This window comes from Nannospalax galili, unplaced genomic scaffold, assembly GCF_000622305.1.
Source record: "Nannospalax galili isolate Female #2095 unplaced genomic scaffold, S.galili_v1.0 scaffold32, whole genome shotgun sequence".
NCBI classification, from domain to species: Eukaryota; Metazoa; Chordata; class Mammalia; order Rodentia; family Spalacidae; genus Nannospalax; species Nannospalax galili.
This window is the reverse complement of record NW_008335297.1, coordinates 945316-969875: the sequence shown is the minus strand read 5'-3', so window position 1 is coordinate 969875 and position 24560 is coordinate 945316. Positions and strand designations below refer to the sequence as shown.

Here is a 24560-nt window from a genome sequence, read left to right as displayed (position 1 = left end):
TGTTAGGGTTCCAAACAGCAGCAGTTTCCCCCCTCCCCAACAGGGACCTCTCCTTGACCTTTGAAGTCAAGGGAAACAAACTCTGCTGAGAAGCAGCCTGCCTCTCCTCTGACCTCCAAAGATAAGATAAGCAGATTTCCTCTTATCTTAAGAGGGAAAAAGTAAACACTTCCAGATCCTAATCCTACCTGCTTCCCCCTCCCTGATTTCTCCCCCAAACATTCCCCTTTCCACACCCTAAAGCCCCCATATATAAAGTCCCAGCTCACAACCCGTGGGCGGACATCTTTCCCAGACATCTTTCCCTGACATCTTTCCCTTCCCCGAGGGAAAGGTGCCCTGTGTGAAATAAATCTGTATCCCGCTGAGAATTCCATCTGTGCCTCGGTGCCTCATCCATCCACTCGTGCTCTCCATCCGCGCCACTCGCACCCACCCGCTCTCTACCTATCAGGCTCCATGTGTCAGTTTATAGATAAACTGAACTAGGTAAACTCTCTTCCTGAGAGGCAAATTCCCCAGCTGACTGGTTTTAGCCTTTCTCTTCCCCCAGGATAGGTTTCCTGGGGAAGTTTTCATTCTTTGTGGTGTACTATTTTAATAATCCAAGAGAGTGGCACAAGTGTCTCTCTTCAGAATATCTCCTCTCCTGCCAGGATAGTTACAAGCAGATTACTAGCTTCCACCAGCTCCAAAGCTAAGATGTCATTTCTATATTGAAATAGTTCTACAAACTGATATTTGCAAAAACAAAGCTATGCATGAAGACACAGGGAAAAAAATGATTGCAGCAGCTTAAGAATGAATGTTTGGGGGCTGGAAAGATGGCTCAGTGGTTAAGAACACTGGTTGTTCTTACAGAAGACCCAGGTTCGAATCCAAGCACCCACATGGCAGCTAACAACTGTCAGTAACTCCAGTTCCAGAGGATCCGACAGCCTCTTCTGACCTCCGGGGGCATTGCCCCAACAAACTTGGCTAGGCCAAGCACTTATGGGTGCACTTACCTACATGCAGGCAATATACACATACACATAAAATAAAAATAATAAAAATATTTAAACAAAAAAGAATGCATGTTTCTCTTCAACTCCAGTAGCAGAAGCAGGACTCACTTCATCAGGTTCGACTATTGTGCTGTCTTAAACAGAACACTGGTAGTGCCTGGCCATGGGGAATAGATCTTCAGGAATTCCTCAAGGTGTTTCATATTCTCTGTTTGTTGGATATGTGTTCTTTGTGTTGGTACACTGGGTTCAAGAGAATGCTCTTCACTTGTTTCTGCACATGGGGCCATCCAAAAATGGTGACTTCGGCTAGGTTTCTGGAATCCACTGAGACTATCCTAGGCAAGGCCTGCTCATCCACTCCAATTCTGGAATTATGGTTGGGTCTGGGCTGAAAATTGTTATCTATCAAGCCTCAAAGTAGAGTACCAGAGACTTGTTCAGTGCCTGCTGGGAACCACCACTGCCATGGGGTGGAAGAGGGCAGGGGTATGGGGTAGGGAGCCTCAGGCAGGGCACAGAGCAACCTTGGGCCTTCCGGCTGCAGTGTGACCCACTATGCCTGAGTCAGCAGCTCATGCACCTTCCCTGGGGTGGGAGTGGGGCTCTTTGACTGGTTGTAGTTTTTCGCTTTTTTTTTTTTTTTTTTTTTTTTTTTTTTTTTTTTGTCTTTTTGAGACAGGGTCTCCCTGTAGCCCCCACTGCCCTGGAACTCACTGTAGACCAGGCTGGCCTCGAACTCACAGAGATCTGCCTACCTCTGCCTCTTGAGTGCTGGGATTAAAGGCATGCGCCACCATGCCAGGTATGTGTAAGAATTTTTTAAAAATCCACCATTAGCAAGTGAGACACCAAGCCTGCCCCTGTCCCTCACAGTACAGGAGGGGAGGAACTGGATTGATGGGATCAGCTAGGTCCTTGCACAAGCATATCAAGAGGGGTCTGCTAGATCCTGGCACAAGCATGTGGGTCTGCTCGGTCCTTGCACAAGCGTGTCAGCAGGGGTCTGCTAGGTCCTTGCACAAGCATGTCAACAGGGGTCTCCGAGGTCCTTGCACAAGTATGTCACCACAAGGCAGACAGATAAGATGGGAATTCAGACCTGCCTACCATGAGACCCTAATTTAGCCACTTTCTCAAAGGAAAAGCAGGAACACCTGAGAAAGTGCACCTGGGGTCAAGCTGCTCTCCAGCTGTGGCGGGAAAGCTAAGAGCAAAGTCCTTGTTTGCGCTCCTTCAGGATCTCGTCTTCACTCGAGATGGCTGAGGTCGCGGGGAAAGCTATGTGATGTGAACACAGCTCCTTCGGACTGCAGGGACAGGGACTGTTTCCCTGGAGTGAATTTTACCTCACACTTGAGGGTCGGGGACCAGGGTTGGCATACTGGAGGGCCTTGACAGCAGGCGAGGAGCGAACACCGCGCAAACGCGGAAGGCGTAGAGGGTCGTCGTGCGCAGGCGCAGCCCCCCTAGCCCGCGCTCCTTCTGGGCAGAGAGAAGCAAGGCCTAACTTCCCGCCTCGCCCCGCCCCTCGCGTTCCCATGGAAACCCAGGGGCCAAACCCGGCCTGTGGCCTCGCCCTGGGCCTGGTCAACTCGGGCGGAGTTTGCGCGGGCGACCTTAGGAGACATGGAGCTTTCCCCAAAGTCGATGGACTCGAAGGAGAAGGTGAAGGAGAGGCGATTTGGAGGCCTGGGCCGCTGTAGGCATTTTTTCTGGCTGGGCGTCGCCTTCGACGCGGTGGGTGTGGCGGTGCTGTTCACCGGCATCTTCGCTGACCTGCTGTTCTACGACATGCTGCTCTACCTGGGCTCCATCATCATCTTCATCAGCCTCCTGTGGTGGGTCTCCTGGTACACCGGCAACATCGAGGTGTTCCCGGAAGACCCGGTGAGGAGGTCTTCGCACCGCAGCAGCCGCCGCTTCTCCCTGGCCTTCGGGAGCGTCCCCAACACCTTCCTGCGGATACGGCGGCAGCGGCGGCGGCGGCGCCCGAGGGTCCTGCGGGAAACCGATTGCCCTAGCCCGCAGGAAGGGCAGAGCGTCGACTGCCGCGCGGTGGAGAGCGACAAGGCTTCAGCCCATCCAGCGCGGCCTGTCTTCGCTGCGAATCTGCCACAGCATCGCACCGTTCAGGCCTCCAAGAGCCTGACTGTGACGGCTTGTCAGCCTTTCGCCATTTCTACTTCCAGGAGCCAGCCTGTCTTTTCGGGAACCTCTCACTGCTACCCTCCAGAGCCTGTGACGTCGCAGAGCCACCCCCAGTTCTTTGTGTCCTCTGACAACCACCCCCAGGTGGCAATGTCACCTGGCAGTCAGGTGCCTGGGGACCCTCAGAGACGCTCCAAGATCAGTGTGGCCTCTCAGAGCTACACTCTGGGACAAGCGGACTCTCATAGCCACTTTCTGGTGCCGGTGGCCTCTGAAAGTTTCCCTATGGTACCTATGATCTCTCAGACTTACATCCAGGGCTCTGTAGCCTCACAAAACCAGCTCCAGCATCTTCCTCCTGCCTCTCAAACTCAGCCTGCAACTGTTAAGAGTTCTGGAAGCCACATTTTGGCCACTCAGGTCCCTGTGGTGCCACCTGAGTTTGCCCAGATTGTGCACACCCAGGCCTCTTTAGCCCAGACTTCTCAGAGTCATTCTTTAGCTGTCCAGAAGGTTTCTAAGTCAAGTGCTGAAGCTTTTGAGACTGTGCCAGCACCCAGCCAGAAACTAACTCAGGAGCAACCTGACAGGGCATCATCTGTTTCTCGGGCCATACATCCAGCCACTCAGGCCCAGCAGTCTGACCCCAGTGACCACACTCCAGCCTCGGGGGCAGTGAGGAAAAGTCACCCTTTCTAATAGGCACCAGACCCCAGCCATTTGACTGGATACTCAGACCTTTGCCAAGTAAGTCTTTTGGAGGAAGTCACTAATATCACCCCCTTTATTGTTTCCAAGCCTGTGTTCTAGTGGCTTTCTCAACTCCTGACTAAAAAAATAAAGTGGAAGCAAAGTGATTTTGCACTTCAGGGATTATTTTGATGATTGATAGACTTTTTTTTTTTTTTTTGGTTTTTTTGATACAGGGTCTCCCTGTAGCCCCAGCTGGCCTGGAACTCACTATGTAGACCAGGCTGGCCTCAAACTCACACAGATCCTCCTGCCTCGGCCTCCACACCCAGCTTTCAACTCTCCTTTTAAAAAATATAGAGAGAGGCAGAGGCAGGAGGATCTCTGTGAGTTCAAGGCCAGCCTGGTCTACATAGTGAGTTCCAGGACAACTGGGGCTACAGGGAGGCCCTGCTTCAAAAAGACAAAAAAAAAAAATGTGTATAGGTGCTGGAGAGATGGCTCAGCAGTTAAGAGCACTGACTGCTCTTCGAAAGGACCCAAGTTGGGTTCTCAGCACCCACTGGGGCTAACAACCATGTGGAATTCCAGTTCCAGGGGATCCAATGCCCTCTTCTGGCCTCAGAGTACTGCATACACATGGTGCACTTACATACATTCAGGCAAAACACTCATTCAGGTAAAAAAAAATATTTTTGTCTTTTTGAGACAAAGTCTCTCTGTAGCCTCAGCTGGTCTGGAACTCACTATCTCACTTTGTAGACCAGGCTGGCCTTGAACTCAAAGAGATCTGCCTGCCTCTGCCTCCCAAGTGCTGGGACTAAAGGCGTGCACCACCATGCCCAGCTCAGGTAAAACTTTGGGAAAAAAAAGTATGCATAAGGGATAAAGGGCTGGTGTAGTAGGTCAGAGATAGAATACTTGCCTAGCATGCTCATGTCTCTGGGTTGAATCTCCTATTACCAACAAAAAATAAAAATAAGCCAGGCATGGTAGTACACGCCTTTAATCCCCACACTCGAGGCAGTGATCTCTGGATCTCTGTGAGTTCCAGGCCAGCCTGGTCTACATAGTGATTTCCAGGCCATCTGAGGCTACAGGGAGACCCTGCCTCAAAAAGACCAGTAAGTAAGTAAGTAAGTAAATAAATAAATAAATAAATGAATGAATGGGGAGGTGAAAGGGCTGGAGGTGAATTTCAGTGGTAAAGGGATTGTCAGACATACATTACTGTATATATGTCCATCTATATGTGTATGTTTATAGATATATATATATATATCCATATAGGAGCAAAATATCAGCAAGCCATAATTTCAAGAGGAAAGGACTTAGTATTAGTTCAAGAAGTCATTCTGAAGCCAGATGTAGTTTAATCTGAGCACTTGGGAGGCAGAGACGGGTGGAACTCTGAGATGGAGGCCAGCCTGGTCTACATAGTGAGTTCTAGGCCAGCTGGGCCTACAGGGAGACCTTGTCTCAAGAAAACAGAAACAAATAAGTCATTCCCTACCCCCTTAACTCTATTTCTTGGGGGTAGTTTATATGATTGAAATAATCATCTATGGACCTCTTAGAGACTTAAACACTAAGTACCAGGAACAAGGTAAACACGAAGATGAAAGGATACAGATCTTGTCAACAGAAAGCTTTGTAGTGTTCTCTTAATCAAAGCAATAGCTCTGAGGACGACTGAAGTTTAGCTACGGAAGAAGGAAGTCTTTAGCAGGCCAGAGAGAGAATTATATTTTTGGCAGGAGGAGCAACTCCAGACCTCAAATAATTCTTTGACCACACAACTTGTTTTATTTCTAGCCAGTACCAGACTTTGAATTAAGCACTGGGCATTCAGAGCTAAATATGGAGGTGATGCTTTCCAGGTACTCAGCATTTATCAAGACAGATGGACACTGGAATAACTGCTACTGTGTAATGTAGTACTTTTAGAATACCAATGAGGGCTGGGTAAGGGGTGTCTGAGTTATAGCCTTCATTGGGTGAAGACCATGGGTGAAGGGAAAAGTATCATCAAAAAGACTCAGAAAGAGGGCTGGAGAGATGACTCAGCAATTAATGGTACTTGCTATTCTTCCAGAAGACCCCAGTTTAGTTCCCAGCACCCACTCTGAGCAATTCACAATTATCTGTAACTCTAACTCTTGCAATGCCCTCTTCTGGCCTCCAAGGATACATACACATAAATTTAAAAAAGAAAAAAAGTAAAATACATCTTTTTTTTTTTTTTTTTTGGTCTTTTTGAGACAGGGTCTCCCTGTAGCCCCAGCTGTCCTGGAACTCACTATGTAAACCAGGCTGGCCTTGAACTCACAGAGATCTGCCTGCCTCTGCCTCCTGAGTGCTGGGATTAAAGGCGTGCGTCACCACACCTGGCTTTAAAATACTCTTTTTAAAAAAGGATGGTGGCCTGGAGAGATGGCTTGGCAGTTAAGAATAGTTGCTGCTCTTCCAGAGGATCCAGGTTCAATGGCAGCTAACAATCCTACATAACTCCAGTTCCAGGGGATCTGACGCCCTCTTCTGGCTTCTGCAGGCATTGCACACATGTAGTGCACTTATATACATGCAGGCAAAACACTCATACACATGGTCTTTTTGAAACAGGGTCTCCTTGTAGATCCAGCTGGCCTGGATCTCTCTATGTAGACCAGGCTGGCCTTGAACTCACAGAGATCTGCCTGCCTCTGCCTCCCAAGTGCTGGGATTAAAGGGATGTGTCACCATGCTGGGAAATAATATTTTTAAAAAATAAAGGAATGAGGCCAGGCATGGTGGTGCAGGGGATGTAGATAAGCTAGTAGAGTACTTAGTTAGCATGCACCAATCACTAGGTTAAATACCCAGCATTGCATAAACCAGGTGTGGTGGTAGGTACAAGCCTTGTTCAAGGTCATCCTCTGCTACATAGGGAGTCTGAGGCCAGCTTGGGCTACATCAGACCCTATCTCAAAACAAAACAAAACAAAATTAAGCGATGGGTGAGACGAATTAGCAGGTAAAGGTGCTTATCACCAAGCTTGATGATCTAAGGAGAGAGCCTCCATTCATAGATTGTCCTCTGATCTAAGCACTTAGGGGTTTATATTCAACAAGGTAGAGAGGGGGGAAAAAAAGACAAAAAGTTTTAAGACAGAGAATGTAATAATTCATGGCTTGTTAGGGATTCATCTGGGAAAGAATAGCACAATGTCAAGGGTGATTGAGACTTGGAGGTTGGAAAGAGAAAGGAATATTGCATGTCTGAAAGTAAAGTTAGGAAGTTAAAATGAGAGGAGGTGAGGAACTTTCTAGGGCTGGGAAACCTTTGAAGCACTTTTCTTTTTTCTTGTTTTGTTTGAGACAAGGTCTTACTGTGTACATGTCTTAAGATTCTCCTAAGTCTCCTCAGCCTCCTGAGTATCACAGTGTCTGGTTTCTGAGTTCTTTTGGGCTTTAGTCATGTAGCCCAGGTTGGCTTCACACTCTGTATTTAGCTGAGGATGACTTTGAACCTCTGATCATCCTGTACTCTGGAGTACTGGGATTATAAGTATGCATCACTATACCACATTTATGCAGTGCTGGAGGTGGAACCCAGCTTTTTGCATGTTTGGTAAGCATATAGCTCCAGCTCATCACACCTGGCTTCTTTGCAATCTTTTTAGCAGGGTAGAATTGTGTTTATAGTTTTCAGTTCTTCCTGTAGTCTCTCTGTAAATAGCAACAGGACAATAATTGGAATTAATTGCTAAAATATCCCTCATTAAATTATAGGCAAAAAGCCAGGCATGGTGGTTCATACCTGTAGTCCCAGCACTTGGGAGGCAGAGGCAGGCAGATCTCTGTGAGTTCAAGGCCAGCCTGGTCTACATAGTGAGTTCCAGGACAGCTAGGGCTACAGGAAGACCCTGCTTCAAAAAGACAAAAAAAATTATGGGCAAAAATAGACTTCTTAAATGTTAGTAACAGTTCCTGCAAGGTGTGGTGGGGCACTTAGGGAGGCAGAGGCGCTGTATAGTCCTGTGTAGGACAAAAAGCCATGTCTGATAAGGGAGGGGGTTCTCAAATTTCCATCAATAGATAGCTTTAAATTTCTTGTCATGGAATTAAGAATTTCATATCACCAGGCGTGGTGGCACACGCCTTTATCCCAGCACTCCTTGGGGAGGCAGAGGCAAGTGGATCTCTGTGAGTTCAAGGCCAGCCTGGTCCACATAGTGAGTTCCAGGACAGCTAGGGCTACAGGGAGACCCTGTCTCAAAAAAAGAAAAAAAAAAGTAACTGTTCCTAAGTCTAGGCTCCAAGAGTATTTATCTTGCAAACACTTCCAGGGTTTTATTTTCATGTTATAACATTTTTTGTTGTTACTAGTATAACATTATATGGAGTTAATATTTACTAAGTACTATAATGCATTTCTTCATGTTATAACATTTTTTGTTGTTACTAGTATGACATTATATGGAGTTAGTGTTTACTAAGTACTATAATGCATTTCTATGTGTTGCTAGCAAGATAAGTAATTATCTTAAAACAGGAATCCATGTTTTGTTTTGTTTTGTTTTTTCAGATAGGCCAAGGTAATAAATATTTTAGACTTTGTGGGCCAAAGACAAAATCAAAGATGTTGTCAGACTACTTTAAAAAAATTTTTTTTTTAATTTTATGTGTGTGTATTGCCTGTATGTAGGTAAGGTCACTTGTGTAGTGCAATGCCCTTAGAGGACAGAAGAGACTGTTGGATCCTCTGGAACTGAAGATACAGACAGTTGTCAGCTGCCACGTGGGTGCTGGGATTCGAAGCTGGGTCTTCTGCAAGAACAGTCAGTGTTCTTTACTGCTCAGCCGTCTCTCCAGCCCCATAAGACTACTTTTATAACAAAAGAGACTACTCATGTTCTGATCTGCCTGCTTGCCTGGAATAGGCTGTACAGCTCCTTTTATTCCAGTTATATAATCTGGAATCATTTACCTGACCGCCAACAAGTGCTTGCCTAAGGGAGAGGATACCGAGTGGGGCACACGTGCAGCCAACACTGTTTCTTTCACTCTCTCCCAGTAATACCCCGATGTAGCCCTCTATTCAGGCAAAATACCCAGCCTTCTCAGCTTGGTTTGCTGGCCCAAGATGAGATGATATGTCAGCTTCTGAATTCTAGATGGAGAGTCTACCTTTCTGAGCTTGGTATTTGCCAACAGCAGAGACCCCATTGTATGGTGATGCGTAGGTCCTGGGAAGGCCACTGGTCAGAGAGGCAGGTCCTCTGAGTGCTTAGCTAGGAAATGAATCCCTAGTTTGGTCTTTGATGCTCCCCATGAAAGTCTACAACAGTATAAAAACTTGGGGTGAGGAGGGTGCCCAGTGATATCAACCTAGTGTCCAGAGACCAGAGATGCTGTGAAGCCTCCTAACAATGTATAGGACAGTCCATGTAATACAGAATTATCTAACCTATAGTGTCAAAAGTGTGAGCTTGAGAAGCTCTAATCTATAGCACTAAAAAGGCCTCCCCTCTTCTGTTTCTTATCCAATAGACCTTGAGAATCTTATTCATCTATGGTCTATCTTATAGCTTCATTTTGTATCATTTTTGAATAAATATACATATTTATTAATACTAGCTAATGGATATTTATAATATACTAGACATAATGCTAAGTTATTTACAGGCATTCATTTTTTTTTTGTCTTTTTGAAGCCGGGTCTCCCTGTAGCCCCAGCTGTCCTGGAACTCACTATGTAGACCAGGCTGGCCTTGAACTCACAGAGATCCACCTGCCTCTGCCTCCCGAGTTCTGGGACTACAGGCATGTGCCACCACGCCCAGCTAGGGCATTCATTTTTAAAAAAATATTTTAGTTGTTATTTTTATTTTATGTGTATGAGTGTATTGCCTGCATGAATGTGAGTGCACCTGTGTCATGCAATGCTGCGGAGGTCAGAAGAGGGCTTCGGTTGGAGGCATTCATTAAAAGACTTGGACAGCATTGTTATCTACACATAAAGGATGGATTTGACATTGAGAGACTAATTTTTCCAAAGTCATACAAATAGAGGACCTGGAATTAATAATCAATGTATAATATGTTATAAGGCATATGTGAAATTTTTTCCTTCCAAATTAAAGTTACTAGCCTTAGCTGGGTATGGTGGGGCACACCTTTAATCCCAGCACCCAGGAGGCAGAGGCAGGTGGATCTCTGTGAGACAGAGGCCAGCCTGGACTCCATAGTGAGTCCCAGGCCAGGTAGGGCTGCAAGAAGACCCTTTCTCAAAAAAGACAAAAAAAATTATTGGCCTGGCAAGGTGATTCATATCTGTATCCTCAGGCGTGGTGGCACACGCCTTTGACCCCAGCACTCAGAAGGCAGAGGCAGATGGATCTCTGTCAGTTCAAGGCCAGCCTGGTTCACAAAGCTGGTCAACATAGCCTCAGGCCATCTGGGGCTACAGGGAGACCCTGTCTCAAAAACGCGGAAACAAGCAACAACATACCCCAAATTATTAACAAGCCTTTCCAGAAGCCGGTCAATTGTAATTTAAGCTGTGATACTGCAGGTCAATTGATGGATTACTTCTCAACTGAAACCTTTACTGTCAGAAAAAAAATGTTTTCTTGTTCCACTCTACCTTGTTATGTTTATAAATATTATCTCAAATAAAATTGCCTTTTTCTTTCCAGAACTTACCAATGTTTCTACAGACCTAACTGCCAGCTATATAAAAGCAGAAGTTCCACTTGGAGCCCTGACCTATCTCAGACCAACAGACTCATTAGACTGCCGATGCCAAATATACCTGTTTCAGTGTTAGTGATAGTTTCCCAGCCTCCAACAATAATGTTATTTATTGGTGAAATTTTAAGTCATAATAAACTTTGTTTTTCTGAATGAAATTTATTTTTAAAATAAATGAGTTAAAAAAATAGACTTGTCTTTGAAAAGCATTTCAGAAATCTGAATAGAAATTAATGTCCCACATACTATGGGTGAAAATGTGCTAACTTGCTTATCAGGTACTTAAAAGATGATTCAGTCTCCAAGAAGCCATTTAAACCATATAACAAGAAAATTAAGGGTGTAAATAGTGTTGAGGATATGGTGGTAGCATGCTGAGCAAGCACAAGGCCATAGATTCAATCCCTCACACCCTAAGAAAATGTGAGGGGGTTAAATAATCACTAGATAATTATGCTATAAGTCATCAAGCACTGGTTGCAGTTTTTTAAATAAAAAGTTAAAAAAAAAAGCCCCATAGGAAGTTGGGTGTAGTGGTGCAATTCTGTAGTACCAGCACTTACTTGTGATGATGGATGCAGGAAGATCAAAATAGGCCATCTTTTGATACATAGGAGTTTGAGGTCAGTCTGGGCTATGAGAGATGCTGTCTCAAAAATCAAAAACAGAGCCATTTAAAATGACTCAATGAGTAAAGGCACTTGCCACAGAGCATGATGGCCTGAGGATCCACATGGTGGAAGGAGAGAACTGAAAGTTGTCCTCTAGGCATCTTATTCTTTGCAACTGGAGTTATGTGAAATCAGGAGCCACCATGTGATACTGGGAACTGAACTCAGGTCCTCTGCAAGAGCAGTAAGTGCTCTTAACTGCTGAGCCATCTCTCCAATCCCAAATGTAATTTTGTTTTGTTTTGTTTTTGGAGACAGGGTCTCACTATGTAGCCCTGGCTGGTCTGGAACTCACTATGTAGACAAGGCTGGTAGACCACAGTTCCAGGGGATCCGACAGTCTCTTCGGTCTTCGGCGGGCATTGCGCAACATGGGTGCACTTACCTACATGCAGGAAATAAATGCATACACAAAATAAAAATAATAAAATAAATATTTTTTAGTATTTTTATTTTATGTGTCTGAGTGTTATGCCCTTATGTAGGTAAGTGCACCCTCATGCAAGCCCGCAGAGGACAGAAGAGGCTGTCGGATCCCCTGGAACTGGAGTTACAGACAGTTGTTAGCTGCCATGTGGGTGCTGGGATTTGAACCTGGGTCTTCTGCAAGAACAGTCAGTGTTCTTAACCCATGAGCCATCTCTCCAGCCCAATAAAATATTTTTTAAAAAGCCTAAAATCAAGCTGGGTGTGGTGGTGCACACCTTTAATCCCAGCACTCGGGAGGCAGAGGCAGGCGGATCTCTGTGAGTTCTTATTTTGATATATCACAGTGAAAGATTTATCGTCCTCTTTTTTTTTTTTTTAAAAAAAAAAAAAAAAAAAAAAAAAAAAAAAAAAAAAAAAAAAAAAGCCTAAGACCAGTGTTCTTAGCCAATGAGCCATCTCTTCAGCCCCACAAAGTATATTTTAAATGATAAGTTTCAAAATATACAAAATGTTACAAATGAACAATTTAGTGATTATTTTCTTCTGCAGTGAATCTGCTATGGTCTGAATATATCTTCAAAAAAATCATTTATTGATGGGGCCTGAGAAATGACTCAGTGGTTAAGAGTGGTGCTTCTATACCTGCAGACAATACAGTCATACACATTAAATAAATAATAAATTTATTTATTGAAAGTTAATTATCAGTGTGATAGTATTAATATGTAGCTCTTTTAAAATTTATTTTTTAATTTATTTTTATTTTATGCATATGAGTGTTTTGCCTGCATGTGTGTATGTGCAGTACTTGCATGCAATGCCTGTGGAGGTCAGAAGAGGGTGTCATATCTCCTGGAACTAGAGTTGTGGACTATTAGCCACCATTTGGGTGCTGGGAACCAAACCTAGGTTCTCTGCAAGACAGCCAGTGCTGCTAATCACTGAGCCATCTCTCCAGCCTAAAGATGTAGCTCTTTTGAGATCCCTCATGAATGTGATTAGCAACCTTGCAAAAGGGTTGGAGGGAATTAGGTTCTTTTAGCCTTTTGTCTCTTGTATTTCTTTTACTCTCCTCTGGTAATGGGGATTGAGCCCAGGGCCTCCTACATGCTAGGCAATTGCAATACCGCTAAGCTATATCCTCAGCCCACCTCTTTTTCCTCTACCATGTGAGGACACAGTATTTATTCCCTGGAATCCGGCAACAAAGCAGCATCTTGGAAACAGCCACTGGGCTCTCACATGAAACCTACTAGTGACTTGATCTTGAACCTCCCAGTCTCCAAATGTTGAGAATAAATTTCTGTTGTTTTTAAACGATCCAGTCTCAAGTACTTTGTTATAACAGCATGAATGGACTAAGTCAAGATCCAGTTCTCTTTCTGCCTTATAGTTTTCATTTGGCTACTCCTATAATCAAGTATCCTTGGCTACATAGTACATTTAAGGTCAGTGGGAGATACATGAGACATGAGACCTTGTCTCAAAAAAAAGAAAAAAAAAAAGGGAGGACTGAAGGACTGAAGGTGAGCTGGCTCAGCAGCAGGTAAAGGCACTTGCTGTCAAGGTTGAGCACTTGAGTTCAATACCTGGAACCCACAGGGTGAGGGAGAGAAACAACTCCCACATGTTGTCCTAACACACGTACACATAATAAATATAATAAAATTTTTAAAAATTCAATTTTGTGTGAAATGTCTGATTCCAGGCCTAGGCTCAAGTGATCCTAGATTTTATTTTACTGTATTTTAAAACATTTTATTATTTATTTTATGTGTATGAGTGTTTTGCCTGCATGTACGTTAAGTGCACCATGTGTGTGCAATGCCCCCCAGAGGCCAGAAGAGGGTGTCAGATCCCCTGGAACTGGCATTAAGGATGGGTGTTATCTGCCACGTGAGTACTGGGAATTGAACCCAGGTCCTCTGGAAGAGCCGCAAGTGCTCCTAACTGCTGAGCCATCTCTCCAGCTCAAGTTCTCTTTGTGTGTGTGTGTGTGTGTGTGTGTGTGTGTGTGTGTGTGTGTGTGTGCGCGCGTATGCCTTATATTTGTAAGGGCAGAACTTAAACTGTTGGCATTTGTTTCTGTTACTTGTGAGCCACAAAGTTTAGCTAACAGAAGTACTCCAAGGATGTTTGTAAATTTATCTCTGGGGAAGACTGCTCTTTTGAAGAAGTTTAATGGGTCTTTTGGGTATATGAAGTAAAGAGAAACTACATAATGGAATGAAGAAGTGCAGAAAAATTACACTGTAATGAACAAGGATGTTAAAAGTTTGTGTCTCCAGAGGCACCTTACTAATACTTGTTGTCTTGTTCATTGAAAAGAGGTGACAAGTGAAGTTGACACCCTGGTAAAGACACAACTGAATAAAGGAGCCAGCCATGCTAGTCTGTGCTATAATCCCAGCACCAGGAAGGGTAAAGCCAGACCGTTGCTGAGTTTGAGGCTAGACTGGGCTATAATGAGACCCTGTCAAACAAACCTGCCTAAAGGAAGCTTTTAGCCCAGCAAGATGAGTTGGCTTATGAAACATGGAGGCTAAATAGAAGCTCCTCATTGAAGGGGCATGAACAACGAATGCTAGGAGTGAATTATTCTATTACAATTTAAAATATTAATTTATTGTAAGTTAACATTTTAAAATTATACTTTGTATTATGTGTTTGTATGTGTATGTGTATGTGTGCAGGTGCACATATACCATGTGGCATTCACACAGGTCAACTTGTAGGAGTTCATTCTTTCCATCTACTGTGTGGCTCCTGGGGATTGAACTCAGGTTCTCAGGCCTGGCAGCAAGTGCCTTTACTCACTGAGCCTTCTCAATGGCCCTCTACTTAGTTTTTACTGTTTTTTGTTTGTTTGCAGTGCTGGAGACTGAGCCCAGGGCTTGTGCATGCTAGGGAAGCCCTCTACTATTGTTTTGTTTTGAGACAGGGTCTCACACTGTAGCCCAGGCGATCCTGGAACTCACGGTGTAGCCCATGTTGGCTTTCAACACTTGGTAATTCTCCAGCGTTAGCCCAGCATAAGCATAGTCTTAATTGTGCTTTGGAAAATAAGCAGCTATGCTGCGCTTAAGGAACACCTTAAACTTTAAAAACCAAGATACTGAGTACCTTTGGGAGGAAATGGCATCTGGGAGCAGCATACAGCACAGGAAGCTTCAACAGCAAAGTTTAGGGTTCTGTTTCTTAAATTTGATGGTGCAGTCACAGGTGTTTTACTTTCTGTACATGTCCAACTTTTATTTATTTTTATTTGTCTTTTTGAGACAGGGTCTCCCTGTAGCCCCAGCTGGCCTGGAACTATGTAGACCAGGCTGGCCTCAATCTCACAGAAAACCACCTGCCTCAGCCTCCCGTGCTGGAATTGGAAAGCGTGCACTAGCACGCCAGACCTACACGTCTAACTTTTAAAATGAAGTTGTGGTTGAATTGACAGTTACTTGACTATTGACACTCATCTTGGATTGTATGTGAATTGTACACATCATTGTGTTTACCTCGCTTTGCTTTGTTTTGGGGGTTCTGGGGAGGGAACTCGGGTCCTCAAACTTTTACCATCTCCTCAACTTTTTAAATGTTTGAGACAGGGTCTCGTGTAGTCCAGGGGGCTTCAAACTCACTATGTAGTAGAGGCTGGCCCTCAACGCCTCATCCTTCTGCCTCCTCCCAAGTGCTGGGATTACAAGCGTGCGCCAGCACGATCCGCTTCTGAATGCGGTTTAGATTCCAAATAGTCCTCAGGGGAACCCAGCCGTCGCCTTTCCCGGTTGGGTGTCCCAGGTACTCCTTAGGGACCCTCCGGGTCTCTCCGCCCTCCCGCCCCAGCGCAGGCCACGAGGCCTCCCGGCGTCGCGAGAGAAACGTCGTCCTCCGCCAGGAGGCCTCCGGGGAAGGATAAACCCTTGGGCGCTCTATCCAGCCACGACCGCCACTTTCTCCCTAGATGGGCAGGGATTAGCGGAAGGTCCCCGCTCTAGAGCGATTTCCGGGGCTGGCGCGGCACGGGGCGGGGCTGAAGGAACTTGGCTTCCGGCGGCGCGAGGCACTGAGCTTGCGCCTCTCTGGCCGGATGGCGGCTCCGGTGCTCCACACGCGGCTGCTGAGCGATTCCGAGGCTGCGGCCTCTGCGGTGTCCACGCTGGGCTCGTCGAGGACTGGGTAAGATCCCGAGCACCTCCGCCTCTAGTTGTGGGGCGGGAGCCGGGCGTGCGGGGGTGCCGAGGCCTGGGAGCCGGAGGTGCTGAGGCCGGGGAGCTCGGGCATGCGGGGGTCCCGAGGCCGGGGAGCCGGGGGTACGGATGTGCCGAGGCCGGGGAGCCGGGCGTGCGGGCCGGCCCAGCTTCGCAGGAACCAGCGGTTCCCCCAGCGTGGGCAGCCGACAGGCGAAGGCGCGGGGTAAGCTAGTCTGCACGGTCTCGCAGTCACCCCGGGGGCGCCCCTGGGGACCTGGGCCTGCCTTCTGCGCCTTTCCTCTTCCTTCAGTTTCCAGGTGGGCGGCATTCCCCGGGCTGTGGCTGTGGATTTCCGGATGAATGCTGTCACTGTTGACAAGTCGAATCCTAAGGTTTTGTTTCGACTTTTTTTTTTTTTTTTAAATCTTTATGAGACAGGGTCTCCCTGTAGCCCCAGCTGTTCTGGAACTCACTCTGTAGACCAGACTGGCCTTGAACTCACAGAGATCCACCTGCCTCTGCCTCCCGAGTGCTGGGATTAAAGGCGTGCGCTAGTACGCCCGGCTTCTTTTTTTTTTTTAATATTTTATTTTATTATTTTATGTGTATGAGTATATTGCCTGCATGTATGTGAGTGCACCCGTGCGTCACCACGCCCGGCAGTTTCGGCTTTTTTCTAAGGTCTGAGGTTCTGCACAAAGGAGCAGCAGACCCAAATGAACCGTACTTTATCTAAGAAGTAATGTTTTCCCCAATTTAAAGAATTCCTAGTCCTTATAAAATTCTAATAGTGTAGCTTTCAGACTTTGAAGGATACTGTTTAAATGAAGTAGACCTTATAAAGCATAATAGAATAATATTCTATTATTTATTTATTATCAGTTATTTATGAAGTGCATACTTACTGTGTTAACGGCATATCCAGAGACTTGCTTTCTTAACTATCAGATACCAGTAAGTGCTGTGAGACTGCAGTACAGCACGGTAGGGGAAGAGGTAAGGGGAGAGGATGGGTGTGTTAGGTTTCTAGGGGAGAAGGCCTCTGACATTTGAGCTTCAACTTAAATGAGTCCAACTCTGTATATATCTGGGAAGTGCTTCTAATAAAATGAACAAGTGAAATGGGAACCAGCCTGACAAGTTTGGGGAATAGAAAGGACACCCTGCTTGTAATGAGTTGGTTGTACATGACATCAGGGAGGTAGGCCACGTTAAATAGGATCTTACTGGATTATTGTAGCAGTTTGGATTCTCCTTTCTCTTTTCCTTCTCTTTCTCTTCTTAAAAATTTTAATTTTGAGACAAGGTCTTGCTGTGTGACCTAGGTTAGTCTGAAATACCTGGATGCTGCCTCAGTCTCCCAAATGTTGGGTTTTCAGGCATGTCTTGTCACACCTATTAAGAATTTGAGTTTGGGGACCCGAGAGATGGCTCAGAGGTTAAGAGCACTGGCTGCTCTTGCAGAGGACTCTGGTTCAATTCCCAACACCCACATGGCAGCTAACAACTGTCTGAAACTCCAGTTCTAGGGAATCTGACACCCTTTTCTGGCCTCTGAGAGCATTGCATGACAGAGGTGCTCCTACCCACAGGAAGGCAATATACTCATACACATTAAAAAAAGAAAGAAGCCTTAGCCTAGTCCCACATAATGATGTTGGTTCAGTAATTCACTGTTACATGGTCATGAGTTTAATAGCTTGGTAATCTTTGTTCTGTAGGATTTCAGATATGCTTGCATTAGAGAATGATTTCTTCAATTCTCCCCCAAGAAAAACTGTTCGTTTTGGTGGAACTGTGACAGAAGTTTTGCTGAAATACAGAAAGGTATGAAGAGATACTGTGTGGAGTTTAGTTTTTGTTAGACTATAATAGCCGTTATATTGAAGATCAGCATAAGGCCAGGAGTGTAGTTCAGTGCTAGTGTATACTTCAAATGGTCAAGACCTTGTGTTTATCTTGAGCAACTCCCTCCCCTCAAACAAAAACTAGCATACACAATAAAATGAATTTTGCCATTCATTTGTCTTTTCTTTTTGGTTTTGCAGAAGGAATTGAATCTAGGACCTTTCCCATTGCTGGCAAATGTATATTCCCAGCGTAAGAATTAAAGGTATTGTGACATATGCCTTTAATTCCAGCTCTTGGGAGGCAGAGGCAGGTGGATCTTTTTAAGTTCAAAGCCAGCCAAGGCTACATAGTTAGGCCTCGTCACCAAAAAGGAAAAAAAATTTTTTAGATACAAATATTGACATCAAATATTGAGTGATACGTGACATTGTCAGTTCAAAGGTAGTCAAAATGAGTTTGCTAAAGTTTCATGCTATGTTTACTTAGTATATTTTGAAAACCTTACAAAGTGGTAAAATTAAAACAAAATTATCACTTAAATCATCTTATCTCTTAGGGAATTAGCTAAGCATTACTTTGGAAGAATAAACTAGAGATTTTTACTTGTTTTTGTATTGGCTTAAAAGTGATCCTCTAGCCAGGCGTGGTGGCGCACACCTTGAATCCCAGCAGAGGCAGGTGGATCTCTGAGTTTGACACCAGCCTGGTCTCCATAGTGAATCCAGGACAGCTGGGGCTACAGGAAGACCCTGTTTCAGAAAGACCAAAAAAAAGTGATCCTCTAGACCTCATCACTAGAGAATATAAATGACTTTGTACTTATGTACCTGTAGTATCCACTAATAGCTATACATATGAATAGATATTATTTTGATTCTCCCTTACTTAGATCATTATAGGTAGCCCTGCCTGACCTAGATCTTGCTATATAGACCAGGCTGACCTTGAACTCAGAGATCTTCCTGCTTCTGGGACTAAAGGCATATGCTACCACTTCTGGCCATTACAATGCTTTTCATCTCATACTTTGAGAATTTTCAGTATCAGCTGTACAAATGTCAGTACAAAAAATAGCTAAATATGAATGGCTTTTTAGTTACTTGTCACTTGTTTTCTAGATCTATGATTGTACTAAGATAATTTTGTTGTTTTTGGTTGTTTTTCTTTGTGGTACTAGGGATTTAACCTGGGCTAGGGTAGGCCCTCTCCCCCTGAGCTATGGCTCCAGCCCTTGTGTTTTTTTACTTTTTATTTGCTTTATATTTCTTTTTTACTATTTATATTTTATGTTTGAGATAGAGTCTTGAGTTGCCCAGGCTGCTCTTGAACTTGCTTCTTGAGTAGCAGGGATTATGGGCCTACAAGGCCAGGTCTGGTTTGAACAGGAATTTTTATTTTTATTTTTTTGTCTTTTTGAGACAGGGTCTCCTTGTAGCCCCAGCTGTCTTGGAACTCACTGTGTAGACCAGGCTGGCCTCAAATTCACAAAGATCCGCCTGCCTCTGCCTCCCAAGTGCTGGGATTAAAGGTGTGCGCCACCATGCCTGACTGAATAGGAATTTTTAAAAGTTTTTCAGTCATGATTTTAGAATTGTGAGGGATATATGGAAGTTTCAAAGTTCTTTTTGCAATTCTGTGAGCTATCAAAGTATAATAAAAATTCTATTATTCAACAGGAGACCATAGCAAACAATTTTGTTTCTTTGTTCAGGGTGAAACAAATGACTTTGAGTTGTTGAAGCACCAGTTGTCAGATCCAGACATAAAGGTAATACAAATTTTTAAAAATTATATTTATCCAGTGTGTGTGTGTGTGAGAGAGAGAGAGAGACAGAGACAGAGACAGAGAGAGCACAAGCTTGCACACTTGTCCACACTACAGCACCACGTGAGTCTCAGGGATGGAACCCTTGGTCATCAGACTTGGTAGCAGGAGCCTTCACCAGATGAACCATCCTGCTGGACCCCCCTTTTAGGGAGGAGCCAGTAACAAAGTTACTGCCTGTTTGTGTATTTGATCCTAGTCTGTTCTCTAAAACTTGCTTTTCATGATCTCATCTTATTTAACTCAGTGGGGTTTTTTTGGTCTTTTTGAGACAGGGTCTCCCTGTGGCCCCAGCTGGCCTGGAACTCACTATGTAGACCAGGCTGGCCTTGAACTCACAGATCCACCTGCCTCTGCCTCCCTAGTGCTAGGATTAAAGGCGTGCACCACCACGCCCAGCAACTCAGTAGTTTTTGATGGGAAGCAATTTGATCGACTAGGTGACATGTAGCAACAACTGCAAATAGTTTTGGTTTTTAGAATTGGGAGGGAGGGATAGGGTAAGGGATATTTTGTATAACAAGGGAAACAGGGTTTCCCTTGCCCCTACCCAAACCTGGAGGCTTAAAAATGAGACAATAAAGACATAAGCATTGAGATCTTTTTTAAAATATTTTATTTATTATTTTTATTACTTTATGTGTACGAGTGTACCACCTGCATGTATGTAAATGCCGTGGAGGTCAGAAGAGGGAGTCAGATTCCCCTGGAACTGGAGTTAAGAGTGGTTTGTAGCTGCCATGTGGGTGCTGGGAATCAAACCTGGGTCCTCTGTAAGAGCAGCCAGTGCTCTTGATCACTGAGTCATCTCTACCCCCAAGCATTGAGATCTTTAAAGAAGATTTAATGTGCTGATGTGGTGTACATGCCCTTAATCCCAACTTGTGAAGCAGAGGCAGGTGGATCTTTGAGTTTGAGGCCAACCAGGGCTATATAATATGTATAATGAGATCCTGTCTAAAAAACAAAAAACAAAAAAAAACCCCTCAGGAGTTCCAGGGGATCCGACAGCCTCTTCTGTCCTTCATGGGCATTGAATGACAGGAGTGCACTTAATTACATGCAGGCATAAAAATAATAAGTAAAATATTTAAAAGTAAAATATTTTTAAAAAAACAACCAAGAATAACTTGATTAAAGAGCTTAGCTAAGATGTTCTATATTTCCACATCATTGTGCAGCACTGTTATTCAGAAGAACCTGACTGGGTGTGAGGGTGTAATGGCACACTCCTTTAATCCCAACACTCAGGAGGCAGAGGCAGGAGGATCTTTGTGAGTATGAAGCCAACCAGCACTACATAGTGTGACTCTTTCTAAAAAAACCAAAAATATCAATAAAGAATAAGATGCATTTAGAATAGTCTAGTCTTTGACCTGAAATAAGTAAGGACTTAGTCCTTGTTAGCTGTGATTTTGTTCCTGCTCATAATCTGTACATCTTCATTCTTTTATTTTGTTCTCTTTGAGACAGGGGCTCTCCCTGTAGCCCTAGCTGTCCTGGAACTTACTATGTAGACCAGGCTGGCCTTGAACTCACAGAGATCTGCCTGCCTCTACCTCCCGAGTGCACATCTTCATTCTTAATTTACATTAAGTCCATTTTTCTTTTCTTTTTCTGTAATTAAAATAAATATCTTTATGTGAGTGTTTTGCCTGCGTGTATGTAGGTGCACCAAGTGCATACAGTGCTTATGGAAGCCTGAAGAGGGTTGTTAACACCATGTGGGTGCTAGGAACTGAGCCTGGGTCATCTGGAAGAGCAGCTAATTTCCTTAGTACTGTCTGTGCCCCCCAGTAATTTCTTACATACTCATTGCAGTGGGCATTTTAAAGCCTCATACTAATTTATCAGTTGACACTGTTGGCCACTTCTTAAAAACTCTTCTTCATTCTCTGTCATCATTCTGTTTTCTGTTTTTTAGTTTTGTTTTTTTTTTTGTCTTTTTGAGACAGGGTCTTCTTGTAGCCTCAGCTGTCCTGGAACTCGCTATGTAGACCAGGCTGGCCTCGAACTCACAAAGATCCATTGCCTCTGCCTCCCAAGTACTAGGATTAAAGGCTTGTGCCACCACACCCAACTCTGTCTTCTTTTTTAAAAAAGTATTATTTTTTTATGTGTATGAGTATATTGCCTGCATGTGTGTAAGTGCACCTGTGTCATGCAGTGCCCAAGGAGGTCAGAAGGTGTCAGATCCCCTGGAACTGGAGCTATAGATGATTGTTAACCGTCATGTGAGTGCTGGAAATTGAACCCAGGTCCTCTGCAAGAGGAGTCAATACTCTTAACTGCTGAGCCATCTCTCCAGCCCTTGTTTTTTTTGTGACAGGGTCTCCCTGTAGTCCCAGCTGGCCTGGAACTCACTATGTAGACCAGGTTGGCCTTGAACTCACAGAGCTCCACCTGCCTCTGCCTCCCAAGTGCTGGGATTAAAGGCGTGTGCTACCACGCCTGGCTAATCTTTCTGTCTTCTAATTATTTACCTTATTAACAGGTTTTTTTTTGTTGTTGTTTTGGTTTTTGGTTTTTGAATTTTTTTTTTTTTGTATTTATGAGACAGAGTTTCTTGATAGTCCCAGCTAGTCTGGAACTCACTATGTAGATCAGTCTAGCCCAGATCTTACAGAGATTCTGTGTCTTCTGAGTGCTGAGATTTAAGGTGTGTACTGTCATTCCTGGCTTTGATGTTTCTTTTTTTTTAATACTTCTTAAGAAAAAAATATTTATTTTTATTTTATGCATATGAGCGTATTTCCTGTATGTATTGTAAGTGTATCAGTGTTGTACAATGCTGGCAGAGGTCAGAAGAGAGCATTGGATCCCTTGGAGCTCAAGTTACAGCTGGTTATTAGCTGCTCTGTGGGTGTTGGGAACTGAATAGCCCCTTGATTGTTTTTTTTTTTTTCCGGTCTTTTTAGACAGGGTCTCACTGTAACCCCAGATGGCCTGGAACTCACTGTGTGACCAGGCTGGCCTTGAACTTACTGAAATCCCGTCTGCCTCTGCCTCCTGAGTGCTAGGATAAAAGGCATGTCACCATGCCCAGGTTGATTGGGTGTTTTAACTTGACCCTTTTGAAATCTTGTGTCCTTGTGACTCCCTAATTTGTATATTGTGGCTCCTATTCTGGGCAGGCTCAGATTTGTTTCCTAACTGCCTGTCCATTGTATCTACCCCGAACTGTTAATGTGCTTCGCTTTATTTTTTAAAAAAAGACTGCTCGGCGTGGTGGCGCACACCTTTAATCCCAGCGCTCTGGAGGCAGAGGCAGGCGGGTCTCTGTGAGTTCAAGGCCAGCCTGGTCTACATAGTGAGTTCTAGGACAGCTGGGGCTACAGGGAGACCCCGTCTCAAAAAGACCAAAAAAAAAAAAAAAAAAAAAAATGACAGTAGACATGGAACTTGTTTTGTAGACCAGACCAGGCTGGCTTCAACCTCACAGTATCTTCTGAGTACCTCCCGTTGACGTAGGTCACCTCGCCTGGCCAATTTTGCAGTCTTCTTTATGCTTAACTGGTTCACTGCTTGCCCAGTTCTTAAGTTAGGGGCCTTGTCTTTCTGGCCTTTCTTACCCTTCATATCCGTTCACTCACTAAGACATTTTGAAGGGGGGGAGGGGAATCAAGTCTGGTTTTCTTGGAGTTTCTTGTCTGGATTCTTCCAGTACCCCTTCCCCCACCCTCTTAGATTCTTTCCTGTAGATTTATTATGAACAGTGTAGCCTGACTCATCTCTCCACAGGACATGCCTAGGCATGTTATTTCCCTACTTGAAAACTTCATGCCTGTGGAAGAGTGAAGATCAACTTCTTAATACAACCTGCAACATTTTTTCTGTGTTCCGTTTTACAAAATACTTTATTCATTGAATTTGCCACTTTGCACCTTGTATGTCTTTGCTGTGACTTTCCTTTCTGGCTGGCAGGCGTCTTGTATAACTTCATTTGAGCATTGTTTCTGGCAGCATTGTTCCCTCCCAAGGGCAAATTTCTGCACTTTGCTTCACTTCAGTGCCCTCATCCCTAAAATGGAAATCAGTTGTTCCTGCTTGTTTGGGTCATCGTAAGTAATAAATGAGTTAGAATATATTAAGGTCTTAGAATACTACCCAGTACACAATATATGCTGTATCTGTGTGTATTGCTATTACTATCATTACCGCAACATACAAACTTCTCTTTCAGATCTTGATGAAATGTCAGCTTATTTGTTGAAATTTCTCTGCTTTTCTAAGCATATAGCTGTTCGTTTGTTCAGTCTATTTCTTAAACCTAAGCAGATCTTTCTACCTGGCATACATGGCCTCTCTGCCCTATCTGACTCCATTGCTCACCAGATTTTTCTGTTGGTTTCTTCACTGTAAGGTGTAACCATACTGAACTATTTTCCATTTTCTGAAAATAGACTTTTCCCTCTTAAGAAGCATAACCCTAGAAAATACTATCACTTTGAAAACATACCTGAAGAATTACTTCCTCGTTAAACCTCTTCCCAACCCTTGCCTTCTTAAATAGGTCCGAAGGGGCAATTTCTTTTTCTTTGTTCCGCTCTTATCTATCAGACCTTCGCTCTCCCTACTAATCTGGTGCTGGGGTTAGAACCCAGGGCCTTAAACACCGAGCTTTGTCCTTAGCCCTCAGGAGAGTCATACTCTCTCAAAAAATTTCATTTATTTGTGTGTTTGTGCCACAGTATGCAAATGGAGGTCAGAGGACCACTTGCTGGAGTCATGTCTTGCCTTTCACCATGTAGATCCCGGGGATCAAACTCAGGTCATCATTGGCTTGCACAGCAAGCTCTTTTACCTGCCATCTCCCCAGCCACAAATTTTTGTGATATAGTAGTGTTTTGTTTTTTCCTACTTTTTAAAAGACAGGGTCTTCCTGTAGTCCTAGCTGATGTGGAACTCAACTGCACAGACCAGGCTGACATCTGCTTGCCTCTGCCTGGGATTAAAAGTGTACCACCACTCTGGGCCTTGTTATTTTTGTTTGTAGTGCTGGGGATTGAGCCTAAAG

General features: G+C 44.3%; 2 protein-coding genes across 3 annotated transcripts in view; both read left to right on the top strand.

Moving 5' to 3' along the window:
- The first annotated feature begins 2509 nt into the window (after positions 1 to 2509).
- Positions 2510 to 11101, top strand: LOC103731555. Its single transcript, XM_008829895.3, has 2 exons — positions 2510 to 3905; positions 10529 to 11101. Exon 1 carries the CDS (start codon positions 2637 to 2639, stop codon positions 3855 to 3857), a length of 1221 nt encoding a protein of 406 aa, XP_008828117.1. The 5' UTR covers positions 2510 to 2636; the 3' UTR covers positions 3858 to 3905; positions 10529 to 11101.
- Positions 11102 to 15644: 4543 nt separating this feature from the next.
- Rrn3 (RRN3 homolog, RNA polymerase I transcription factor) overlaps positions 15645 to 24560 on the top strand; it is a 48501-nt gene continuing 39585 nt past the window's right edge. The window contains exons 1-3 of one of the 2 annotated variants that reach the window (XM_008829892.3): positions 15645 to 15853; positions 17589 to 17694; positions 19430 to 19486. In XM_008829892.3, the coding sequence (XP_008828114.1) occupies positions 15765 to 15853; positions 17589 to 17694; positions 19430 to 19486 (252 nt within the window). In that variant the 5' untranslated portion in view covers positions 15645 to 15764. Of the gene's footprint in view, positions 15854 to 16077; positions 16260 to 17588; positions 17695 to 19429; positions 19487 to 24560 lie in introns of those variants that run through there. The other variant, XM_008829893.3, reaches the window with a different exon arrangement.